General features: G+C 32.7%; 2 protein-coding genes across 10 annotated transcripts; one reads left to right on the forward strand and one right to left on the reverse strand.

The window, feature by feature from the left end:
- Positions 1 to 1,193: 1,193 nt before the first annotated feature.
- ELP6 (elongator protein 6) lies at positions 1,194 to 4,032 on the forward strand. The gene is made up of 5 exons (XM_022909556.2): positions 1,194 to 1,491; positions 2,335 to 2,407; positions 2,608 to 2,813; positions 2,917 to 3,063; positions 3,576 to 4,032. Exons 1-5 carry the CDS (start codon positions 1,258 to 1,260, stop codon positions 3,699 to 3,701), a joined length of 786 nt encoding a protein of 261 aa, XP_022765291.2. The 5' UTR covers positions 1,194 to 1,257; the 3' UTR covers positions 3,702 to 4,032.
- A 1,492-nt stretch (positions 4,033 to 5,524) lies between these two features.
- LOC111310271 (two-component response regulator-like PRR37) lies at positions 5,525 to 23,840 on the reverse strand. Of its 9 annotated transcripts, none has more exons than XM_089748374.1 (11): positions 23,602 to 23,840; positions 22,599 to 22,647; positions 21,817 to 22,314; positions 11,645 to 11,806; positions 11,370 to 11,503; positions 10,933 to 11,091; positions 7,798 to 7,981; positions 7,252 to 7,702; positions 6,856 to 7,178; positions 6,380 to 6,684; positions 5,525 to 6,000 (listed from the first exon to the last, which is right to left on the reverse strand). In XM_089748374.1, exons 3-11 carry the CDS (start codon positions 22,181 to 22,183, stop codon positions 5,896 to 5,898), a joined length of 2,190 nt encoding a protein of 729 aa, XP_089604500.1. In that variant the 5' UTR covers positions 22,184 to 22,314; positions 22,599 to 22,647; positions 23,602 to 23,840; the 3' UTR covers positions 5,525 to 5,895. The 9 variants fall into 9 exon arrangements, with proteins under 9 accessions (XP_089604500.1, XP_089604499.1, XP_089604498.1 ...); XM_089748373.1 differs by having other exon boundaries at positions 6,380 to 6,687; XM_089748372.1 differs by having other exon boundaries at positions 6,380 to 6,687; positions 6,835 to 7,178.
- Between the last annotated feature and the right edge of the window lie 984 nt (positions 23,841 to 24,824).

Here is a 24,824-nt window from a genome sequence, read left to right on the forward strand (position 1 = left end):
TTTTAAATTTTAATTATTTTAAAATCAAATCGGGTCAAATCTTATAAAAAAAATAAATTTTTTTAGTACTTATTTTCTCCTCAAAATTAAGATTTTATTTAAAAAAATTTAATTTTTTGTCACTCCGATCAACATGTGTTGGTGTATTTTTTTGAATTAAGAAAAGGAAAAAGGTAAAGCAATATGTGAAATAATCTAATTTTTTCAAGAAAGTTGAAGTACGAGGGTAAGTTTCTAATATTTTCTTTAAGTATATTTTCTCAAAAAATGTATCAAAAAATAAATTGTTCAAAATGATTGCTTGATTATGATTTTTTTTTTTTTGGTTGATTCAATTTCTATGAGTTAATGGTAAAATAATTTGTTTAAAATATATTTTTTCCAGATTTAGAGGGGAATTTAGGGTTCCATTGCCAATTTTTATGAGAATTTTCTTCCATACCCTTCATCTTTGAAAGTAAGATTTTAGTTTAATGTTTTATATAAAATATTAAAATTTAAATTTTAAATTTATTAAATACATATTTTAAATACAATTATATGAACTATAAGAATTAGCCCAAAAGCATTCTAACTCATATTCTCACATCAAGATTCATGAATGAAAGTCTGCATAAAACATTGTATGATTTTGGTTTGGCTTACGAAAGAATATATAATGTAAAATATTAATTAATTAATTATTTATATCATATTTTATACGAAAATTATATATCATAATTTTTATTGATATAAAAATATAAAATATATATTTTTTGTTTTGTTAAATTTATATATAATTTTTGTTAAAATTTTAAATCATATTATTTTTATATTATTTTTATATTATATCGCGTATCCTATTTTTAATTATCATCTATACAAAAAAGTATATATTTGTGGATAAAAGTGATGCCTCAAGCAATTTATGTATACTTTAAAATTAATTTTGAACCAAAATTTCACTTTTAAAAATGAAAATTTGAGGTTAATAAAAAGAATCAAGAGTCAATCAAATATATGAAAATTTGTATATTCGTGTATAATATTAACAATTTGTATATAAATTTAGGATTAAAATTAAAAAAAAAAAAGTTATTGGAAAAAAATTTACTTCCGAGGCCAATTCAAACATTGATAGGCCTAAATATTAGCCCAAAAGTGAATTTTAAAGCCCATTTTCTAAACCTTTTCCTCGGTTTTTTTCCTTTCTATTTAACTGTTTTCCCTTCCAAAACCCTAACTTCTCTCTCCCAAAGAATCGAATTTCCCAAAATCATGAACCAGAGGTCTTCGAACCTACTCGATGAAGCCCTAGGGCTAGATCAGACCATCGAGCCATGGCCTCTAAGGGGTCGAGCAGTGGTTATAGAAGACCGAGTCGAGACCAGCGGCTCATTCGTTCTTCACCATCTCCTTAAACGCTCTCTTTCTCCAAATTCCTCCAATGTTTCAATTTTCATCGCTTTTGCTCAGCCTTTTTCTCATTACGATCGTATCCTTCGAAAACTGGTAACTCCCTTCTCCCTTAAAGCTTAAAGCTTAGCCTTTTTTTTTTTTTGGGGATTTTTTGTTGGTATATTTAATGATTATTTGTGGATCATGGAGGGTTAAATGGGTAATTTGTCAAGGATATGCTTGGTTTTTGTGTTGGAACTGAAATGGGTTAGTTTCGTTTGATTAGGTATTGTGAAAATTGGAACCTTGTGAATTGGGTAGTGAATTGAAAAGCTGAAAAAGTTTGTAGAGAATACTGTTTTTGGAGGGAGGGATGATGGTGTTAAAAAAAGGTGTTGTGTGTCAATTTTGGGAAATGAAATGGATTTATTTAATTTTGTTTGAATTGCTAGGTGTAAAAAGATTGGACCTTCATAAATTAGGTTATGGAATTGAAATGGTGGATGATGTTGGAAAGTTCAGTTTTGCTATTTTAATATTACTCCAGTTTCTTTAACTTTTGCTACTGGTTACTTGCCTTGTTTTTGAATGGTCTGTCTAGTTGAGTTGATGGAGTTATTAAATAAGTCATGTAAGTTGGCTGTTAGATCTTTTATTAATTGATTTGGATGAACTTGCTGATTCTTTTGTAGTGCGACCCTGATCATGTCTGGGTTTGTGGTTACCTTTTTAATGAATAATAAGATTTGTCTTGGAATGTGAATGGATAGGTCACAAACAAATGATATTTTGGTTTCTATCGGACATAAGGGATCATTTTCCGAGTCTAATTTTTTTCTGAGAGGATATAAGTGAGATAGAAAATTTGTGTTCTTGCTAGCATGTTGATTTTTTTGGGAAATTTTGGAAGTGGTATTATTAATAGTATTTGGATTTGTTGTTGATTTGTTGAAATAGGGATGCAACTTAGTATTGCAAAGGGATAACAGTAGATTCTTTTTCTTTGACATGCTTATGCTGCAGTGTCCAGGTGAGAAAATCAGGTAAAATGGTTCTTGCAAAACTTTCTGCATGCATATGATTATGTTTGTGCCTGTGTTAGATTAACTAAGGATTAATATATCTTTTTACGTTGTTGACTTGTCAGTTTACCTTTTTTCAGTTAGCTAATAATTTGTGTGTGGTACGATGTTTATCTCATTGAAGGAGTTTTGCAACTTGTTTAATTAGGTGGACATGAAGGAATAACTCCCGAAGGTGGACTTATTGCATTGTATGGGAAAATACATAAAACCATTTTAGCATTGCCCGAGGTTGGCAGGAAAAATGTTTCCATTATCATAGATGATTTATCTCTTATGGAGGTGGCTGTAAATGGCTCTTCAGATTATGTCTTGGACTTCTTGCACTACTGCCGCACTTTAACATCAGAGTTTGTAAGTTTGTTTCCTCATTTTGGTAATGTCACCCTCTAGTTGCAAATATTATCTTTTTGTTGACCCACTGCCCCCCTTGTCCTGTTCTCATTTCTTATCACAGGATTGTTCGCTAATTACACTTAATCATGAGGATATATATTCCAGTGCAGATAGGCCTACCTTTTTGTTACAGATGGAGTACCTTGCGGACATTTTGATAAAGGCAGAGCCTTTGGCTACTGGTTTAGCAACTGATGTGCACGGACAGGTACTGTTATGTTATTTCTATTTCTTTTCTGGATAATTTGTGTCATTTCTATTTCAATTTACATTCTGTCCTAGATTAATGCTGCTTAATAAATGTAAATGTAAATAATTATAGGTTAAACTTTTCATGTGTTTTTCTACATATTGTTGCTTTGTAATGCGTTATTAAAACTTTTAGGTTTTATTTCTGATATGATTATTATTGCATCTAGTTTTCCTATCCTTAAGGGTTGAAGACTCAGATCCAGGATCTAAATTTTGATTGGTCTATTGTAATGAAAATGCAGTGACATAGGTGTGACAAGAACCTCATTTTAGTTCTGAAATTCGACATATGCTTCTAGTCATTGGATATATGACCTGCCTAATATGCATTCTACAACTGCTTTTTTTTTTTTTTTTTTGCATATTCTTGGTAGAAATCTATCTCTTTAACTGTGATCATGCAACATTCTTCTGAAAGAAACAAGCTTTGCCATGGTCTCACAAGTGACATGTTTTATCATGTTGCAGTTAACGGTTTTGAGCAAGAGTATGAATTATGGGCAAGAGAGCTCTAGGAACAATACAAGTAATTTCCACTTCAAGGTCAAGGAAAATATTGTTGAGTGTTTCTACCCTGGAAGCCGAGGTCAATGAGACAGGAAACCAGTAATCGACTGGAAAGTTGTCATCTTTCTATCATTTTTGGATCGATATTCCTAGAGAGAAAAAGATTTTAAAAAAATGAAAGCCAAGGTTGATGCTACTACTGCCCTGCAAGGATTGTGAAGCTGTATTTTAGTTTTATATGGAATTCTTTGTTGCAGCAATGATAACAAGAGAGTTTCATGGTTGGGACAATGGGATAATTCAGCCCTTTCAAGTTAAAGACACTGATACCAACCAATATTTATCTGTTTAGTTTACAGAAAGATGTTGGTTCTAAATTAGATATTGCTTGTATTTATAAAATATCCTCATTTTATTAGTTTTTTTTTTTTTTTTTGCCTAGTCCGGGAACCATGTATTAATATTGTTAAATTGGAGAAGGAAAGGAGAATTAAGTCTTTAAAAAGATTCTGCCAATTTTCTAAGAGTATCACATAAATATTTATAAACATTTTTCCAAACACGTGTTGATTCGAGTTGAGCTAATCTGTTTGATCACAGAAAAGCAATGATTTTAAGAAAAAAATCTGCCTTTAACTTCAACTTGGAAACAGTCGAAATTTGGATTGCTTTAATCTAACAATCTAAAAGATTAGATTCAAAGTGATCTAAATTTGAATAATCTAAATAACAAACCCGACATAAGTTGTCTCATGTCTAATTGTCACCTTCTGTTATGTAAGATGATGGCGATGTAGAGTTTCATTCTTAAACCATAAGGTTTGGTACAATTATAAATTTTATCTTAATAAAAAATTTAATCAGGTTGATTCGTGGAATCTAGCAGATCACATCGAGCATTCATAATTATCTCTGGAAGAGAGAATACTAAGGATCATATTTAGTGCAGTTTGGATAGGAAGATGAATAGATGAATTTGTAAGACAGGCAACAGGGCTGTGAGGTTAGTGCATGTGTTCTTTCACTAACCTTACCCAGTATCATAGCTATAGGAACATCATGTGTTTTGAAGGCCATAGCCTCAAAAAAGGTAAAGCTCTCTCTCTTACTCTCTCTCTCTCTCTCTATATATATATATATATATATATGTATATATATAATTCTAAACATTCTAAATTCTGCTTTGTACCTATCCGCCATTGAAGCAAACCATAACTTGTCACAGACGATGGATGGGATTGGACAATTTTCCCATACTCACCTAGGTGTGAGGCTGCCATTGCTAAAAAGGGAGCTTTAAACTTAAATTCAGGATCTTGGGAACATGAAAAAAATTGTTCTTACATGTTAGTTTCTAGTCTACCTAGGTATGAGTATAGAAATATTTAAGATAATTAAGATTTGAATCAAATTAAGAATCCAATACTCTACGAACAGTACACGTGACTGTTAGCATAAGCTTAGACATCTCTCCTGTCCATGTTGAAAAGGATAGTGCTTGGCTGGATGTGTTCACTTTATTTTTTATAACGCTAGATCAGTAGCTCTACTGAAGGAAATCAAATTAAGCACTGATCTATTCATGAAAATGTTATTTTTAATAGAAACGAGTGATACAAGAAAATTCAAAATTACAACTTAACAAGATTTTTTTTTTTTTGCCCCAAAATTATGAAATATAAAGTTTAGTTTGTTGATGTATCTATGCCTTAACTATGCAACCACAAAGCGAGTTTTGTATGTGAAGTGGGAGCACAGCTTTATGGAAACCAGAATGAAACCTATCTAACCTTTCCTAATTGAAACTGTGCTTCATTTGGCTTCTGGGAAATCTGTGCAAGTCATAGCCAAATTCGGTCACAACTTAAATGGAAGAAAAGAGTTCATAAGAAATGGTTAAGAAATGCACATGAAACAAACTTCACAAGAGAACAGTCTTTATGTACCCACTTCTTGCATGCAAGTCTTTTAACAAACAACAGCAAACCACAGTGGATGGTAGTAGTACTAGTATAGCAGAGGGCAACAACCCCTTCAAGGGTTGTTACCTTGTGCAAGGTAGTTGTAGTAGTTATAGTTTAGGTCGTAGCCATATAGGTCAGACTAATAAAGTACAGTTCAAGATGACTCGAGTCCTTAAAATGAATTTGGTCTTTGATTAAGAGTATGTATTTTGTTATTGCTACGTGCACAATCCGGCACCATGGAATCTGAATTCTCCCTTCCCGGTAGGGCTAATCTGATACATAAAATTTTGCACGGACTAAGGGAAGAGGGTGTTTTAGCAATCTGTATCCTTGTTTTTGTCTTCATGGACCTGTCGCACAAACTGTCCTCGAATCCGCGGTCTCTGCTCTGCCAGTTTCTTTCTACTCTGATATCGAACCTGAAACAGTAGACGTTAGGGAGATGTCTTTGTCAATTTTTAATTCAAAAATAGAATTCTGGAAGCCAATGAAGTTAGAATAAAGAAAAACAAATTAACACTTCAGAACTTGTAAATCAACTCAGGTGAGGTGACCATGACTATTATCATGCTGGTGGATAGCTCCATATGATACCAGCAAAGCTGAATACTGTTAGGGAAAATCTAGTTTTCTAGAGTCCCAGGTGATTGAGGACATCTTCATATGTCTGACAAATATTTAGGTTTAGCTAAGAAGGTTTTATCAGCTTTCATAATTTTTGAAATTATATTATAAGTAAGATGTGTCTCCATACTGCGTCAAACAAACATTTCCAGTGTCACAATGCAATACAGTTACCTTCTTCTCAAAGCATCTTTCTTTCCTTTTCTGGCGGAATTTGTTCAAAGCAGCTTCTCTTTGAGCAAAACGGTTTTGATAAACTCCATTGCTGCCTCCAAATCCGATTCCACCAACAGTTCCACCTTTCCCAGGCACCCCAATTTCACTTTCAAGATTCATTCCCCCGGTATTTAATGCAGTGCTGCTTCCGTTCTGTCCATTGCTTCCATGGTTACTTCCTGATGCACTTCCATTCAAACTATGGTTACCAGCATTGCCTTCAAAACGTGGTGACATATTGGAAGACCCACACTGGGGAACTGCTGCTGCCATATTTTCCAAAGAAAAATCAACAACGTTACCTAATTTTGGATTTTGGGAAATGTTATGGACGTGGTGGTGGTGGTGGTGGTGGTGATAATGGTGATGGTGACGCTGCACTTGCACCCTTGCTTGAACTAAAATCCTCTTACCTAGTGCAGCATCAGCCTTACCTTGTGCGAGAGGTTGCAGAGCAGAAACACGGCCATTCTGCACTGGTTGGAAGGCTGAAGAGGGATGAAAAGATTTAACTGAAGTTTTAGGTGCTGGCTTGTCACTGAGTACCGCTGGTTTGCTGAAGGCATTATTAGTGGTGGAACCCATGTCATTATTGTTACTACTTCCATTGGACTGTTGCTTTGGAGGAATGCTATTTGAGTTAGAATGGAAATTCTTCATAGAATCTGTTTTAGCTGCCTCTGAGCTATTATCAAGTGGAGAACAACTACCAACATTTCCTGTTGGGGCCTGATTAGCAGTTGAACCAGAATTATATCTGCATGAAAATAACAATTACTACACTGTAAAATTGGGATATTTAAACATTAGGAGCCACAGTTTCCAAATACCTTGAGAAGGCTGAAAGGTCGGAATGTCTCAACACTTTACGTTCATGGGCACTTGTTCCAGTATCTCCAACATCTCTCAGTCTCTTTAAACTTAGCTCAAGAGAAGGTATTTCCTTGGTGTCATAGACGGCATTATCTTTTGCGTCAGAGTCCGTGGGGAGACAATTTGAGATGTCAAAAACTGCTTTTTCTATCTGAGCATCAGTGTTGTTACTGATGACACCTATCAGGTCAGCAGCTCGGTTTCTCAAATCACCACCAGGTTTCTCACTGTTAAGCTCCAATTGCTCCTCCAATTTCTCATCATCTTTCTTGGGGTTTATTTCAGATAAATTTTCTTTACTTGTAGCACCTGCTATGTTGGTACTGACCTTTTCACTTGGGTTTCGAAGCTGCAAAGCTGTAATTTTAGGTACCCCCATCTCCAAGTCTTTGCCCATAACAGCATTGTCTGGCATAGAGATGCATTACAATTTAATCAAAGAGAAAGACAAGAACAAAAACCTAAAGATAGCAAAAGGCAGTTATGAACGGTTCTGCACATACCAAGTTCATCATCCTGTCTATCACACTCCCTTGTGGCTGTTATAGGAACCCAGCTATTCCCTAAAACTTCAGACTTGGAAGGGATAACCTGTGCACAAGTGCTATCAAGAGGATTGACTAACTGGTCCCATGTTGATATCGGCTGGGAGCTGTCAACCTCTACTGCTCTCTTTGTCCATGAGCTCTGCAAATAAAGAATTTAGTGCATCAAGATATTCCAAATCAACAATGCATTTAAGGTTTTTGGCCATGAGTATGTCATTAATTGCATGTGAACATGTTATCTACCTTTCATCATACACTGAAACCTTTTGATGAACTTGAGGGACAATCACATGTACAAATTCAAAGACAAGAGGATAATCTTAAAAAATTTAGCTAGCTATGCAAGCATGTCAAAATGCATGTCTAAAAGCATGAATTGCATTCTTATTCCCTAAGAAAGCTTTAGTAATTTGAACCGTGTCTAAAAATGATTTGGCCTGTGGATAATAATTTGGCCCATTCAAAGACTCAAGCATTCATCTGACAAGAGGCAGAAGATATTTCAAACTAGGTAAAAATGTGGGTGCCAATTGGTTATGGCTTGGAGAAGTTCTACAGATTTCAGTGTTATCATACTAGCTTGATCTAAAGAACAACTCAAATGGATAAAAAGCCATATTTGATCAAGAAGTGTCATGAAGAGTAGTAACATCAACGCATCTTGTTCAATTTATTACAAAGCTCACAAAGATGAGGCTCCTTTCATGCTAATGGCAATACTAAAATTTGGTAGCTTAAAAACGTAAGAACAGGTTTAAGTTTTAACACCTCAAAAGAAGAAAAAAGGGAAAGAAATATATATAGTAAAGGCTAGAAACATTAATAGCTTTTCTCTTCATTGAATAGGTTAAGGCTTGAAAGAAATGATTTGAGGTGTCAACATACATAGAGATTCCACCCTCAAGTTTAGCTCACTATAAGATCAGTTGTGAAAAGTAACTGAGAATGGGATCCTTAGGGAAAGTATGAAGACATGCATGGTTCAAAATTTTATAAATATGCAACAATGGATGGTTCTTGGAAAATGTATGAGGTCAAACAATCAATTATTAAAGTTAAATACTAGTTTTGGGAAAACTGATGCAGTATGCCTATAATACTGTCTCATCATTGGTGTTTATTAGCTAACAGCCTGTATCAATTACATGACCAAACACATAGGGGGTTTGGGGAAGGGGGTGGAAGATTATAGATCCATTCACTATGAAAAGGTAGCTAAGCTAGCACAGAAGGAAAACTCTACATTCCAACAAGCCAAACTCAAGTAAGCATTCCATTGGTGGGAGTGAATTTCCAGATAATGGTTGTCAGTTGACTTTAGAGAGAGAATTTAAGAGTCTAAGTGTTGCATGGAAGGGGGCCAAAGTTTCGATTATCCATTTAGCATACTGCTCTTTTCTTTCCCTTTTTTTTTTAAAAGAAAAAGAAAAAGAAAACCTTCTTCCCTCAGCCTCCTCAGTTCTTTGAAAAAAGGAAATGCCAATAAATTGCAATTAAAAAAAGGCTAATTCATGAAAGTTAAAGTAAAATAAAATTATAAACATAAAATAAAAGCCCTTTAAATGACCCCACATACACATAGAAAGGCAGCTCCTTTACAAAAAATTACACTTATGAAGGTTATGATACAATCTTTCATTCACAATATTTTTAAAGTTCCACAAAATAGAAATGCTAAAAGTAATCATCTCCGGTAAGACCATAAACAATAGAAAAAAATAAAAGATAAAAAACAGCCTATGTTTTAGTATATGGCTTGAGAACATGAGTTATGCACAAATGTGCTAGGTTTTTCAAATAGGCTAAAAATATTACTAATCATTTGTATAAGAATCTTTGTTGTCTCCCAAAAAACACATGGTATTTGAATATGGAATTAGCTGCTGTTTTAATCTACTTAAGAGTAACACTTCCACTCTTACCACTTTATCTAACATGTCATTAATCGTAGAGGCGAACGTGACAAGATTCTTATTTTGTTTATAACGTACCATAGGGATATATGCCAAAACACTATCTTTCTTTTAAGTTGGGAAATCCATCAGCTCAAACTTTCCCAGAAAAGTTTTTTTTTTTTTTTTTTTATAATTTATTTAGACAATAATTGTAAGCAACTTTATTACTTAGTGTTTCAATTACTTGCTCAATGTCAATATCACTCTTTCAATAAGTTGCATATTTGCTAAACAAAATCAATAATTAGGTCAATATAATTGGAGATGAATCAAGAAGGTGTCGCCATAAAACAGATTGTAACTTCATTTGCAGCAGTTCTAAGAATTTAGAAAGCAAGACACTACAATATTTCTTAGCGCTACCAAATAAGAAATTTGCCTCAAGCATATTAAAAGAAGTTTGCTTTAGGGGTATCTCAACCTTCTTCCATCATATGTGCTAAAGAAATTTACCTTTCAACCGTCCAAAAATAATCCAAGTGTTTTTTCTACCATTATACACTATGCCCATACTGGAAAGGTCACCCCAAAGATTCATTTTTTTTAAACGAAATTGCTCAGCAGATTAGCATGATATTGTTTTAGTGGAAACTAAAATATGACAGTTGAGATATAAATTAAATTATAATTGCCACAGACTAGGATTTAAAACTAGGTAATTCTACAATTAATTAGAGTGTGCATTAATGAACATAACCATGTACCACCTTTCTTTTCCTCTACATTGTTTCGAGAGCTCTATACAAAGGGTGTTTAGATTCATAATAAAAGCAAAGGAAGATGGAGTGTGTTCAATGAAAACAGAAGCTTATATGTAAGGCTGGGAAAACTCCACATGATTATTATAAAACCTATCAGTAAACTCAAATCAATCTTATATTTGACAATTAATTTTGAAATTTGCATCACAATTATTTTAATAATTAAAATGGAATAATGATCCAGTCATATCCTTTGATACTGATTATTATGGTAATTAGAGAAAACATAAGATACCACAAGCAATGTGAAAGCATAAAGGAAATAGCAAACCAATCAAATATTTGAAAGCCAAGTCGAAGCAAGCATAGTTTCTATCTATATCAGATCAATAAGAGTAGCAAGAGTAAAATAATGGTTCTATAATGAAGTTCACCTGAGTGCCACTTCCATTGTCACTTCCATCCCGAACATTCAAACCCACACTTCCAATGTCATCCTCATTATTACTTCCAGTATTGTTGTCTGAATCAAAACTTTTTGATTTTGTGGATTTCTGAGTCCGTATACCACTTTCACTTCCACTACCACTAGACTGATGAAAGGATGAACAGTAAATACAAAACAGAAGAAAAAAGTTTGCACTTTTCTGCTGTCTTATGTCAAGAAACTGGTAAAAACAATGAAAACATAAAAGCAAAAATTTTGTATAAAAATTCCAAATTTCACAGGGAAACTTGGCAAAGTAAACATCTTGCTTTTTGTCCAAGTAGCTCAACAATTGACAGAGAAACAGGTATTTATAAGGACAGACCTGAAATTGTCCATATAGTTTCATACAAAAGTGGGATGACTAGCAAGTTAGCAACTCACGCTGTGGCATTTCCTCCAAACATGCTGCCAAAGATTTTTAAGCTCATTCTTTCGAATGGGCTTCACTAAAAAGTCAACTGCACCCTTGGACAAACACTTAAAGACTATATTCATAGAATCATGTGATGACATCACTGCACATAAAACTCATCAGGTGTAGCAGTTAAAAGTATCAATTTGTTAAGAATAGAGGAAAAGGTATAAAATTTGTTAAGAATAGGTATAAAATTGCATTATTTTAAAAAAGGGAGAAACAATAGAGGAAATATACTCACTAATCACTGGAATATTCTTGCAAGTTTTGTGGTTCATTATCTTGCATAAAAGGCCAATGCCTGACAAACAAGGCATGACTACCTCAGTTAAAACAAGATCAATGTGATTGGTTAGATCTTCCAAGATCTTCCAAGCTTGTTGACCATTTGATACAGCAGCAACTGCCAAGATTGAAAAAAAAAAAAAAAAGAAGAAGATCTTAGGCCCATAGGTAACAGAAAAGAAGTTAAGGGTAAAATGACATGCGTAAAAGGTGTATACAAGATATTTTTTTATAAAGCAATCATATACATATAAACCAAAAGAGCTACTTACATTGAAAACAAATGCAATATAGTTAAGAACAATCTCGATGAACAGTTAAAATCCTCAATGAGACATCATATCGCTACCTCAAGACCATCAGTCAAAAAATCTTGAGAAAGCATAGCACCTTAGTTAAATTAAGAAGGTATCTATGAGAAATAAAATAACCACCAAATTGAAATAAAATTTTCTAATGAACAGATTGATATCATTTACCTTTTTTTTTTTCTAAAGCCCCATCTTATTCCTTTCAGTTTAGAAGCCTATGTTATGAAACTAAGATCTTCATGCTCATGGGGCATAAAAATTTTTTACAAGCCTTTTTTTTTTAATAAAAGATAAAGCACTTGCATTTTGTGAAAAGTGAATCCCTTCAGTGTTATTTTGAGTCTTTCCTCTTATTGGGACCTTTTCTATCATGTAGAAATTCTTTAAAATTGAAATTCTTTAAAATTAACCTTTATGGTTCCCTACCCCTAACATCAAGTTCTTGTAAGATTAGGATTACCAAGTCTATATATATTGCCTGTCAGGCCTTTCAATTAATACATAATAGGTCCATGAAGTTTCCCCTAGTTTATTATAATGTCCTTTTGGATTGTATGAAGAAGTGCCATAACCTAGATTTGAAGCCTGTGGGACCTTAGGTGGCCTTCCTAAAGCCAAGGAAATCTAACTATGAAGCCTACACCTTCTTTGCATCTTAAAAACTATTTTAGTCCCGAAACATTTTTGTATTCACTTTGAAGCCTAGTTAAGACCTTTTCAAATACTAACAAATGCATACTAATTAGAAATCAAACCTACCTTTCATCAGCATTGTTCAACAAGTATTATGAAGCCCTCAAACAGCTTACAAAATTTAGGTTTCTTTTATGATATTAATCTCAAAATGTCTCATAATTTTCCATCAAGTGTACCCTATTAACTTTTGTGAAAATCTAATATTCATTATTGCTTGATTAGTTGACTTTGTCTATTTTAGTTAAGTCTCTTATTTTTATAATAATGAGTGATTTAATCCGTTAGTTATTTCTTATTATGTGTAGAGAGTAAAATCTCTTCTTTGATTAGCTATTTGTGAGAAAATACTTATTTATAATTGGTTGTAATCTTGTAATATGTATATTTATATTTGTATCTCTAGAATTAAGTATTTGTATTCCCAAAATTAAGGACAAAAAATTAGGATAGATGATCCCCCAATCATAGGATCAATTTTAAGAAGATTTAGTTTCCTAGTTTACTCACTAATTAGTTGTATATAAACCTAAGGTGTTTGTATAATTCTTTATGAGCAGTTTTTAAATATACATTCAGTTTTACTCTTAGTTTTCTACATAGTTTTATTTTTTAGTTTTTCCACATGGTATGAGAGCTAGGACTTTCTTTCCATTGCCTTTTCTTAATTTGTCATGTGGAAGGCTTCTTTCATCTTCGCTTACACGTGATGGGGGCCTGTTAAAAGTGGGTCATCACACATCTAGTGACTATCAAACATCCTATAGTCTTATATTCAAATTGGGCCCTCCACCTATTGCTAATTGGTTGTAAGTTGGATGTTTAACATGATTTTAAAGCTTTAGGCTCTTCGTGGGAAGAAAAAATTTTTCATCCTTAATTGTTGAATTCTATTTTAGGCCTTCATACCCAAATTTTGTTAAATATTTTAGTCTTATTTTTTCCTTCTTTGGCCTTCATTGCCTAAAATCATCTCTAGTTAAACCTTTATTATCAAGACTCATTTTAGTTCTGAGAAAAATAACCCTGTCAGAGATAGTAGAATTTGCCACTACTACTTGATTTGGATGTGACAATTGGTAAAATCACCGGAGTACTATAGAAGTCTCGAAAACAAAACGAGTTGGACAGAAAAGAAATTGAGAAACTAATAAGCCTATTGAAAACTCTCGAAAATCCTATTGGCGTATATTCTTTGGGTAAGGTCTCTAGTTCAGATAAAGCTTCTAGTTCTCATGGATTAAATTTCTCGGTTAAGCCTATTATGAGTTCTTGGTTCATTGACTCAAGAGCCACAAACCATATGACTCATTCCTTACAAAAGTTTAGTACATATACCCTATGTTCTAGTAATAAGAAAATTGTTGTTACAGATGGTTCACTTATTACAGTGGTAGGATTAGGAGAGGTTCAAATTAATTCCTCATTTGTTCTTAAAAATGTTCTTCATGTTCTTGGATTGTCTACTAATTTGATATCTATACAAAAACTATTGTTACTAGAGATATGAACTGCAAAGTGACTTTTTATCCCTTTTATTGTGAATTTTAAGACCGGAGTTCAGGGAAGAAAATTGGACTTGCCAAGGAGAATGATGGACTATACTATCTTGAGACATCAAACAACACAAGTAATATCAAGGATAGATTACCTTTCTCATTTCTTTATGAAAAATCTCCCAATAAAGACAAAATCTGGCTTTATCATTTTTGTCTTGGACATCCTTCTTTTGGAACTTTGAAAAACATGTTTCATTCTTTGTTCAAAGGATTAAATGGTGAAGATTTTCGTTGTGATATTTGTGAACTTACAAAACATAGATGTGTGTCTTTTCCAATTAGTAATAAAATAAGTTCTACTCCTTTTTACTTGATTCATAGTGACATATAAGATCCTTCTACAATTCCTAATATTTTTGGTACAAGGTGATTTGTTTCTTTCATAGATGTTTGTACCAAGGTCTCTTGGATATTTTTACTTAAATCTAAACCAAATGTTAATAGTATGTTTTTAAGCTTCCAAAACATGATCCAGAATCAATTTGGAGTGAAAATCAAGAGATTTAGATTTGATAATGCAAGAGACTATTTCAAACAAAGTTTATCTACCTATTTCCAAAAGGAAGGGAATATTCATGAGTCATCTTATGTTAATACTCCACAGTAGAATGAAGTGACAGAGAGAAAAAATAGTCATTTACTAGCCACAACCCGAGCTTTACTTTTGCAAGCAAACATACCCAAATCCTACTAGGGGGAAGCTGTTCTCACTGCCACACATATTATAAATAGGTTACCTTCAAGGGTTTTGGGATTTAAAACTCCTATGGAACTACTCTCACAATTCCATCCCAACTTTAATACCATAAACAACCTCACACCTAAAATATTTGATTATAAATCATTTGCTCATGTTCACAGTCACAATAGGGGGAAGTTGGATCCTAAAACAATTAAGTGCATTTTTGTGGGATATTCATCAACTCAGAAAGGGTATAAGTGCTATTATCCTCCTACCAAAAAATTTTATGTGCCTGCAAATGTCACTTTTGAACAAAGTAAACCATTTTTTATTCAACCTTATCTTCAGGGAGAAACTTCATTCAGGGAAGATAAGGATAAAGACTTCTTTTTGCTTGATTTGTCCTCCTCTTCAATATTTTCACCCATTAATTCTTTTCAATCGAAACCTGTTTCTTCTGAGTCCAATTCAAACATAGAATTTGAGTCTGAACCCATCCCAAACACAGAAGATGTGACAAAGGATAATAGTGTTCTTGATTCTATGACGGAATTACAGGTGTACTCAAGAACAAAAGTTCCAGATCCTAAACCAATGCAAGTCCAACAACCTGATCCTAACTCTAAAAATGAGGTAACTACAGTCTTTCACTTTGTTTCTCAAAATGAGCATTAATCTCCCAAAACTATAACCAGTGATTATGATCTACCTACTACCATTAGGAAAAGAACCAGAGAATATACTAAGCATCTACTATACCCAATCTCTAATTTTGTGTCATTTGAGAAATTCTCACCATCCAACAAAAATTTTCTTGTGAGCCTAAACACTTTTTGTTCCAACTACATTATCCAAGGCATTATCCAATGAGAAATGGAGGCAAGCAATGACAATAGAAATGGAGGCCTTAGAGAAAAATAAAACATGGGAACTGGTAGAGTTTCCAAAAAGAAAAAATCCAATTGGGTGTAAATGAGTTTTCACTGTAAAATACAAGATTGATGGTACTATTGAAAGGTATAAAGCCAGGTTGGTAGCTAAGGGCTACACTCAAACTTATGGAGCAGATTATCAGGAAACTTTTGCTCCAGTGGCCAAGATGAATATAGTTAAGATTTTGTTATCATTAGCTGCAAATTAAAATTGACAGCTTCAACAATTTCATGTAAAGAATGCTTTTCTAAATGGTGATTTAGAAGAAAAAATATATATGAAAGTTCCACCAGTATTTAGAGGTTATCTAAAAGCAAACAAAGTATGCAAGCTGAAAAAGGCTTTATACGGCCTTAAACAGTCTCTTAGGGCTTCGTTCGGGAGATTTGCCAAAGTGATACTAGCAATGGGATATAAGCAGAGTCAAGAAGATCACACATTGTTTATCAAACACTCTGATTCAGGGAGTCACAGTTCTATTAGTATATGTTGATGATATAATTGTAACTAGAGATGATGAAAAAGAGAGAGAATTTCTAAAACAGTGTTTGGCTAGAGAATTTGAGACAAAAAAGCTAAGGAAATTGAAGTACTTCCTAGGAATTGAAGTAGTTCACTCACGGCATCGTATTTTCATCTCATAACAGAAATATGTAATGGATCTTCTGAAGGAAACTAGGAAGCCCACATGCAAACCTGCAAATACCCCTATAGATCCTAATCATAAACTTGGAAAAGTTAATGAAGATGTTGCTGTAGATAGAGAGATATACCAAAGATTAATTGGAAGACTCATTTATCTCTCACATACTAGACTTGATATAGCATATGCTGTGAATGTAATAAGTTAACTTATGCATAGTCCTAAAAAAGTGCACCTACAGGCTATCTACCGTGTATTGCACTATTTGAAGGCTAATTCTAGGAAATGTATCTTATTCAAAAGAAATTCAAGCCTGATTTTAGAGGCATATACAGATACTGATTATGCAAATTCGTAACTGATAAAAGATCCACCTCAGGCTATTGCACTTTCCTAGGTTATTTTAGTTAAGTCTCTTATTTTTAGAATAAGGAGTGATTTGGGTAATTACAACAAATCATAGTTATTTTTGTATTATGTGTAGAGAGTAAATCTCTCCTTTGATAAGATGATGTTTCTATATTTTTATGCATGAAAATCTCGGGTTTTAAGGTTGGGCATATCCGGTCTTTAGCCTATATATTTTTTTCAAGCAATTCTAGCATTTTAATAAGAAAATATGGAGGTATAAAAGAGTTTTATTCCAGAAATTTATTCAACTGTAAAGTTTAGCTTATGAAACAATTCCAACATTGTTGCTCTACTGTAGCTAAAGAATTTACTGAAGGAACTAAACTATGTGAACCTAATTTCTTTCTAAGATGTTAAAACAAGTTTGACAAGTAGATAAATGGTTTGAAAAGTTATTTCATCATATTAACGTGTATGAAATTCAACAAAAATAGAAGCCCAAGGTCAAAGGGATGATAAATCAAGCAACAATTAATATAAGATGAAATGGGTTTTGGAGAAATGAAGATGTGGAATAGATGAAGCAACCAACGACACCAAATAGTTTTTCATAATAACCAAGAATGATTTGATTCAGACATAGTCACATGTCAGTAGAGGTGCAGTTCATTCTCTAATTTCATTCTTAACCTTATGGACAAAAGGATGATATCATAACCTTATGGATTAAAGCCAGAAACTACATTCTGTTGCCAACTTGTCAATCAAAATATGACCCACGAAATTTTAATTGCACCATCCTTAAGGAAGAAAAGATTCTCACAAGTTTATTTATGAAAGATTAGTTCGAAAGTTTGGTGCTTTTGCAGCTAATAACCTACCTGTTCATTAAGTTCTTCATAGATACAAAATTTCTATTTCAAATTTCAAAGGCTGAAGGATCAATTCCTTACTTCCAAGGCTCCCTAATAGCCAACGTTCCTTACTTAGAGATACAAATAAGGGCTCTATCAAGGTAGCTTATTATTGGACATCTCATCATATGACTTCTTTTCAGCTTTTCCCCCTTAGTACTTGGACCTGCACTTTCTCTAATAGAAAATATTTTAGAAGAAGAAGATTGTGAAGATGAATAGGAATTCTCAAACTAGTGTTAAGTGAAAAAGGTATTAAAGTACATTGTGATTGACACCAGTAGCTGAAATCTTGGCTGAGTCAAAATAACCAGGATTGTTTTAACTCGTTACATTACCATTCGTTGATTTATTTATTTTGCACTTCCTCTTTCTTCTAGCAATGCAAAACTAAATAATTCCATATTATGAAGATCAGATTTAAATCAGGCCAATAAACCTTATTTTCAACCCCCAGTATTTTTCTTCACCAAGTCTCTATAAAGCTACAAACCCTGTTTCTCAATTCTCCATGACTCTGAAACTTGAAAAATCTTAAGGACCACCAGTGTGACCCATATGCAACCAACATTAACATGGGTTGAATTCAACAAGCAACACATTCTAACATATAAAAGTTTCTTATTACTGCAAGTTTCAGTAAAATGCACATAATTGACAGGTAGTTGAAGTTGTAGCAAGGCTATATATAAAATATATAAATTAAAACTTAACTAACTGAAAAACAATTCATATCAGTTAGAACTAATTTGGCTAGACCAATTCTATCTCCAATGCTGCAGGCCCATCTACCAGTGAAAATATTTTGACCCTCTAGGTGATTTTAGGTTTGCAGTCAAATTCTCCAATGAGTAACACAACCTAGACAGCTAGAACAACATAGCTTTTGAGTGCTATTATACAATGAAAAATATTCATAAGAGAGCTACATAATATCAAAGACAGATTTCAAACATGTGTTAAAGAAGATACCAAAATAAAAAAAGTTAGGGTACACTAATCTCTTTGGTGAGCAAACACAGAAGTTAACATAATATTCGGATGAAAATTTTGGTTATTTACTCCAAATTTAAGGCCAAAAATCCAAGACTCTTCCCAAATCTTTTTAAAAAACTAAATAAATAAAAATAGTTACTGTTCTTTATTTTCTTCTAATGAAACAAGTCACAACAATAAAAAAGTAAAATTTTCCTTTAATAAATCTCAACCAAACAATTAGATGTGAAACCAGACAGTCATGCACTGAAACAAATGAATAGAGAAAAAATTTCAATTACCTTGATCGAATACAGTAATTCATGATATTGAGTGGATAACCAAGATAGATCAAATTCATTACTTAAGGTGCATCTTAATCAAATTTGGAATCTCTAAAAATAGAGTGTGGTTCTCTTATTAAATTTATATGATATTTTTCGGATCATAAGAGGCCACTAAGTAAACTTTACTAAACAGGGGTGATGCACACATTGGCTAAACACAGGACTGTCAATGCAAATAGAAACATAAAATATAACCTTCATTAATTCAAAAAAAAAAAAAAGCAGAATTAATACCTAACCTAAATTAAAATCAAATTTGCATAAATCCTAAATCAAGATCAGAATTCCAAAATTAAAATAATTGATTTCTTCCACCAAGACTCTTCATTCATGATGCAATTTATTGTATTGAACATTAGAGATGAGAGACGAAGCAATGGAAAAAGAGAAATAAACAAAGAGAGAACGAGGGGAAATCAAGAGGAGAAACCGAGGGGAAATCAAGAGGAGAAACTGAGGAGAGGAGGATAGAGAATCACAAGCTTAAACAATATTCAGTTTATCATCAACCAAAGCTCCTAGGATTCGCAAAAAGAAGTATGTGTATGGAAACCTGTGAAACCCTACTCCTAATAATGGAGATTTCAAATGTAAAATAAAATGAAAACAGCATAAATCTTAAATCAAGATCAGAATTCCAAGATTTAAAATAATTGATTTCTTCCTCCAAGACTCTTCTTCATGATGCAATTTATTGGATGGATTTGAAAATTAGGGAGGAGCAGAGAAATAAACAAAGAAGATATGGAGAAAGCAAGGAAAAAAAGGCAAGAAACTGAGGAGAGGACGATAGAGAATCACAAGCCTCAACAATATTCAATTTATTATCAACAAAAGCTCCTAGGATTTGCAAAAAGAAGTATGTATATGGAAATCTGTGAAACTCTACTCCTAGAAATGGAGATTTCCATTGTAACCCTAATTAACCTAAATAACACTTGTACTAGCATAATGAGCATTAAAATCTAAATAGTATAAATAAAAAATTACATAAAATCATAAACAAAATCAAGATTAGACAAACTTCTTCCTTCAAGGCTTCTTGCATGACTGCATAATTTTATCAATCACAAGAACATAATATTAAAACCAACTATCCAAAAGCTTAAAAAAATAACATAGTATATGTCAATATTCATTATCGAAACATGAATTTTAACCAACTCAATCAGCAACTTTCTTTCAAATCACCAGCAGGTCTCAGCCAACAAAGAAACGATAGATTTTTCATGATACCAAACAGTAAGATAAAGTACATTATTCAGGTAAATAGTGTAAAGAACAATATCAGAAACAGAATTAACAAACTGTGACATGACACTGAAAGGTAAAAAAAAAAATCCACAACTGTGAGTGATAATGTGAACAAAAAGATAATTGCAAGCTGTGAAATTATACTACGAATAAAATACTAATCATAAGAATAACAAGATGAAAATAAAACAAAAAAAAAGGATACAGAAAGAAGTACTCAAAAGTTAATGTTGCCATGCCCCATTTCCAAACTAACATTCCAAAAAATCATTAAGGAAAATCATAACAGCAAATTAAAAAAGTAAAATAAAAAAAAAAAACAAAGGGAAAGAGAGAGATTTCCAAATAAAGCGATATAAAAATTTTAAGACATGGGTTGCATTGAGTTGGCATTTCATTGACTCAATGTGACCCTATTTAAAAAATTTGCCATTGACACAAAAAGTAATGTGAAGAAAAAACCATGGCATAAGCCTGTAAAAGATTTTCTGTTCCAAGCTTAGTGTTTTCCGATAATTCAAGGATAGTGTACTCAATTAAATGCAATAAGCCCTTCTATAATCTATATCTATGTTAAAGATGCCTCAAAATGACAGAACTTAAATGCCTGTATCCATAGGAAACCTAATGTATCAGTGAGGACTCTTTCTAATAAACTTGGAAAAGATTGAAACCTTTTGAAACAATGCACCTCTCCATCAACAAAAGGAAAAAGAAAAAGAAAAAATGCACCTCCAGAAGAAAAAAAAAAATCTTTAAAGAGCTTGTATCCAATTTTCACTGTAATACTACTAAGCAAAAAAAAAAAAAAAGCAAGTGAAAAGAAGAACTTAGAACCATTGGTGTCCCAGTCAGATACACAATACACCCACAAATTTCAATCCACCCCACTTTAGGTCAACACATGGGAATTTCAAGAATGAATCACAAATTTGTTTCAAACAGAAGACCAAAACAACTGTCATAAATATCAAGGTGAGATATATCATCAAATTACTGTGGTAAGCAATCATATACACTACAAGGGCAATAAGCTGAATTCAAAAGGAAGATACATAGCAGACTAGTACACCACCTATTATTTTTGGATAATAGGTACACAATAATAGATTAGGCATATGCACATCAGAGACACTTATATAACAAACCATTCAACATTAAAGAGCAAAACCAAGAAGACAATCCATATTTATACTGCCAGATAAAGCTGTCAAGGTTATAAGAAACGTTATTATAAAAATGTTATAATCAGTAATAAAGAAGCCTACCATAGGTTTCCCTTCTGCAAATAGCAACAATATAGTAAGCCTTTCTCATTATATGGGGTCAGATCCTTTAAGCAAATAAGATTCTAAAGTACTCCAGTCTTCAGGTAGCTTATGCAGCTACTCTGATTTTCACGGTATAAAATATTTTAATTTCAGACTGCAAACAGAAAAATTTTGTAGAAAGAAAAGTTAACTGACCTCCATAGCCACAATTTCGCAGCAATGCACAGACAACATGGCGAGTTGAGTCATCATTTTCCACCAATAGAACCTTCAACGACCTTAGAGGTAAAAACCTCTCCCAGCAAACCAAAGGACCATGAGACTGTTGCTGTGACATCTGCTGGACACCTCGCATGTGGATCTGAAGCTGAACCACCTCCTTGTTTCCATCATGTCTGTCTTCCACATCCTCATTAATCTGTGACTCGTCCTCCGCTGAGAGGCCCTGCCCCTCACCTGTGAGCCCATCCCTCATTTGCTTGTGCTCATCATGGACACTTGTATTCAATTCAACCAATCCATTGGTCACAGGACCATTATTACTCATTTGAACTATCCCCATCAACCAGATTCAAAAAGACCAATAATAAGGAAGGCACCAGATTAAGTTGGTTCCTTTTTTCCACAAAAGAGCTTGCACATCCCGTTGTCTTCAAGATACAAACATCTACAAACACAAACCTTCAACAAATCCTACGGAAGAGAACACATAAAAGATTTGATATTAGATGTCATGCACAAGTAACAATCATATATAAACTTGCATATAACCCTTGCTCTCATCTTACTGGCAAATATACCTAAGCCCCATATAACTCAGATCTATTTAACTCAAAACCAAAGCACGCACATATAAATACATGTTCACATGTAAGTTCATGTTTTCAACAACACATAAGAAATTCTTATATTCAATAAGAAAGCAACCTAAGCTAGGTATACTGCCATTTCTATTTTCATGACATACAAATTCATACCTTTAGGTTCAGATAACTAAAGTACAAATTCCAAGAAAATTACTCAGACCTGTCATGAACAACAAACAAAATTTTCGCTGAGACAAACCAACATAGAATTTAGTCACTTAAACACTTAAATTGAGCATTTGATTCAAGATACTAGAATGTTTTCTTCTTCTGAGAACATAAACTATAGACTCAAGATTAGCAAATATAATTCACTATTTATTAGAAGTAATCCTTTTCATCACAAATTATCCAAAAAAAAAAAAAACTTTTCGAATTTGAAATTATATGCAGGAAAAGAAAATATAGAAATTTAAATCCTAAATATGGTGGATTCAAGTAGTCAACTTAAAATAAACTTCCAAAAAAAAAAAAAAAACACAGTTGCGCAATTAAACAAAGAAAGACTTGAAAATTCGATTTTTGAGATTTTCTTCCCAAATTTCTTCCAGTTCAAGCATCATAACAGAGTAAAATTCTCAGATTTTACAGCAGTGAAGTTGATCACAGCATCAAATTTCTATGATAACAAGAATAAAAGAAAAAGGGATAAATCAAATTAAATGAAAAAAACAAATGACGAAATCTTGCTGAAATATCCAAAAGTAAGTCGAGTACGATCATTTTGACGACATGAATCACATTTTTTGTTCAAATAAATGCTTCAAAATCTTCTTTTTTTGCTCCTTTGTTCTCGAAAAAACAAAAAATAAAAAAGAGATTTTTAAGAAAAACTAAATTCTCGTTTTCATTGGAAAAAGAAAAAAAACCATCGTTCGAATTTTTAAAAGAACATAAAAAAAGAATTTTTAAAAAAATAGTGTGATTCTGAGATTAAATAAACAGTTATAACGGAAACCAACGTTCGAATTTCAAGATTCCGTGTTTCAAAGAAATAAATAAAAATAAAATAACATACAAGCTTTCCAAGAGAGTTTTGAAACAACTACACTGTGAAAATTCTTTAAAAAAATTTAGAAAAAAAGAAAAGAAAAACAAAGCTTTAATGATTTACCTTTCGAAACTCGTTTAAAGCCGATCCTCATCCCATTCTTCCAAAGGTCAAAATTTTCAAAAATTGCAAAGCATGAAAATTTCAGGGGAAAAAATGAAAAGCTCGAAAGCTTTAACTCGAAAATTTAGGGTTTATGAAATTAAAAATAATAAAAGAAAAACGAAATCTTTATAAGAAGATTTTGAAAGAGAAACTGGCTGGCTTTGCTTGACTGGTTGAGAAACGGCGAGGCCAAAGGTGTAAGAGAAAGGAAGAAACGTCGAATAAAAGATATTATTCTCGCTTACGTGCCAATGACGTGGCTTAATTGAAGGGTTAAGAGATGCCACGTCAAAGACCACGTGGATGGGTGGAGGTGACGTGGAGGTGAGATCTAAAGCTGGGCTCTTAACCGTTTGTGGTGGATATAAGACGATCCCCTCGATCGTGTAAAGGGACACGTGGGACGTTACGCGATGAGTTAATGATGTTTGGAGAATCGAGGACACGGTAAAAAATGGACGATGTCGCTTTCGTGGGGTGACCACAATGAAACCCCAATGACTGGTTTTGGAGCTAAAGACGAGGGATCTTGACGAGGTGGTGGGGTTTTCTTCAAATGACGTAAATACCCTTGACAGAATTCCAGTTTTACACGAGCAATCCAAGGTTTTGCCATGTCAGCAAGAAAATATCTTCCCCGACTTGGCTTGGTCTCCTTATGGATTACGGTTCGGAGTTCGGTTCGGGTATTTATTGGGTGGGTGTTGTAACTAAATATTTAAATAGGTTCCTTATTAAAAATATAAAAAAAATAATAATAATAAGGTTAAGATTAAAAGTAAAAAATTAATTAAAATAAAATAAAAGTGCTAATTAAACGTAACCTAAATAAATTTCCATCAAAAAGACAAAATAAATAAAACTTTATATAAGGAATTAAACACTTGTAATTATGGCATTATAATTATTAATTAATTAAATATAATTTAAAATTGTAGAAGATTTATTAAAATAACTTGATAAATTTTTATATAATTTTTTACTGTAATTAAATAATTTTAATATTTTAATAAAAAGAATTATATATTTACATATGAAATGCTTTTGTTATATTTTTAGTTTTAACCTCAATGTTAAATAATTGTTAGACGCATTTTATATTTACAGAGAGGTGTATAAAAAGCATTAAATCAATATTTGATTTAAAAGATTGCTACCAATTTTTTAAATGATTGAGATTT

This window comes from Durio zibethinus, chromosome 19, assembly GCF_047325235.1.
Source record: "Durio zibethinus cultivar Kanyao isolate XHJ-2024 chromosome 19, ASM4732523v1, whole genome shotgun sequence".
NCBI classification, from domain to species: domain Eukaryota; kingdom Viridiplantae; phylum Streptophyta; class Magnoliopsida; order Malvales; family Malvaceae; genus Durio; species Durio zibethinus.

Bases quoted from the DNA above. Each gene is read 5' to 3' on its own strand.
- ELP6 (XM_022909556.2), top strand. From the start codon at position 1,258: ATGAACCAGAGGTCTTCGAACCTACTCGATGAAGCCCTAGGGCTAGAT. The intron at 1,492-2,334 runs GTAACTCCCTTC...TTGTTGAAATAG, and splicing joins ATCGTATCCTTCGAAAACTG to GGATGCAACTTAGTATTGCA. The intron at 3,064-3,575 runs GTACTGTTATGT...ATCATGTTGCAG, and splicing joins CAACTGATGTGCACGGACAG to TTAACGGTTTTGAGCAAGAG.
- LOC111310271 (XM_022909557.2), bottom strand. From the start codon at position 22,183: ATGGGGATAGTTCAAATGAGTAATAATGGTCCTGTGACCAATGGATTG. The intron at 11,807-21,816 runs GTCAGTTAACTT...CAATCTTGGCAG, and splicing joins GCGAAATTGTGGCTATGGAG to TTGCTGCTGTATCAAATGGT. The intron at 7,179-7,251 runs GTATTTGGAAAC...ATTTTCATGCAG, and splicing joins GACCTTTCAGCCTTCTCAAG to ATATAATTCTGGTTCAACTG.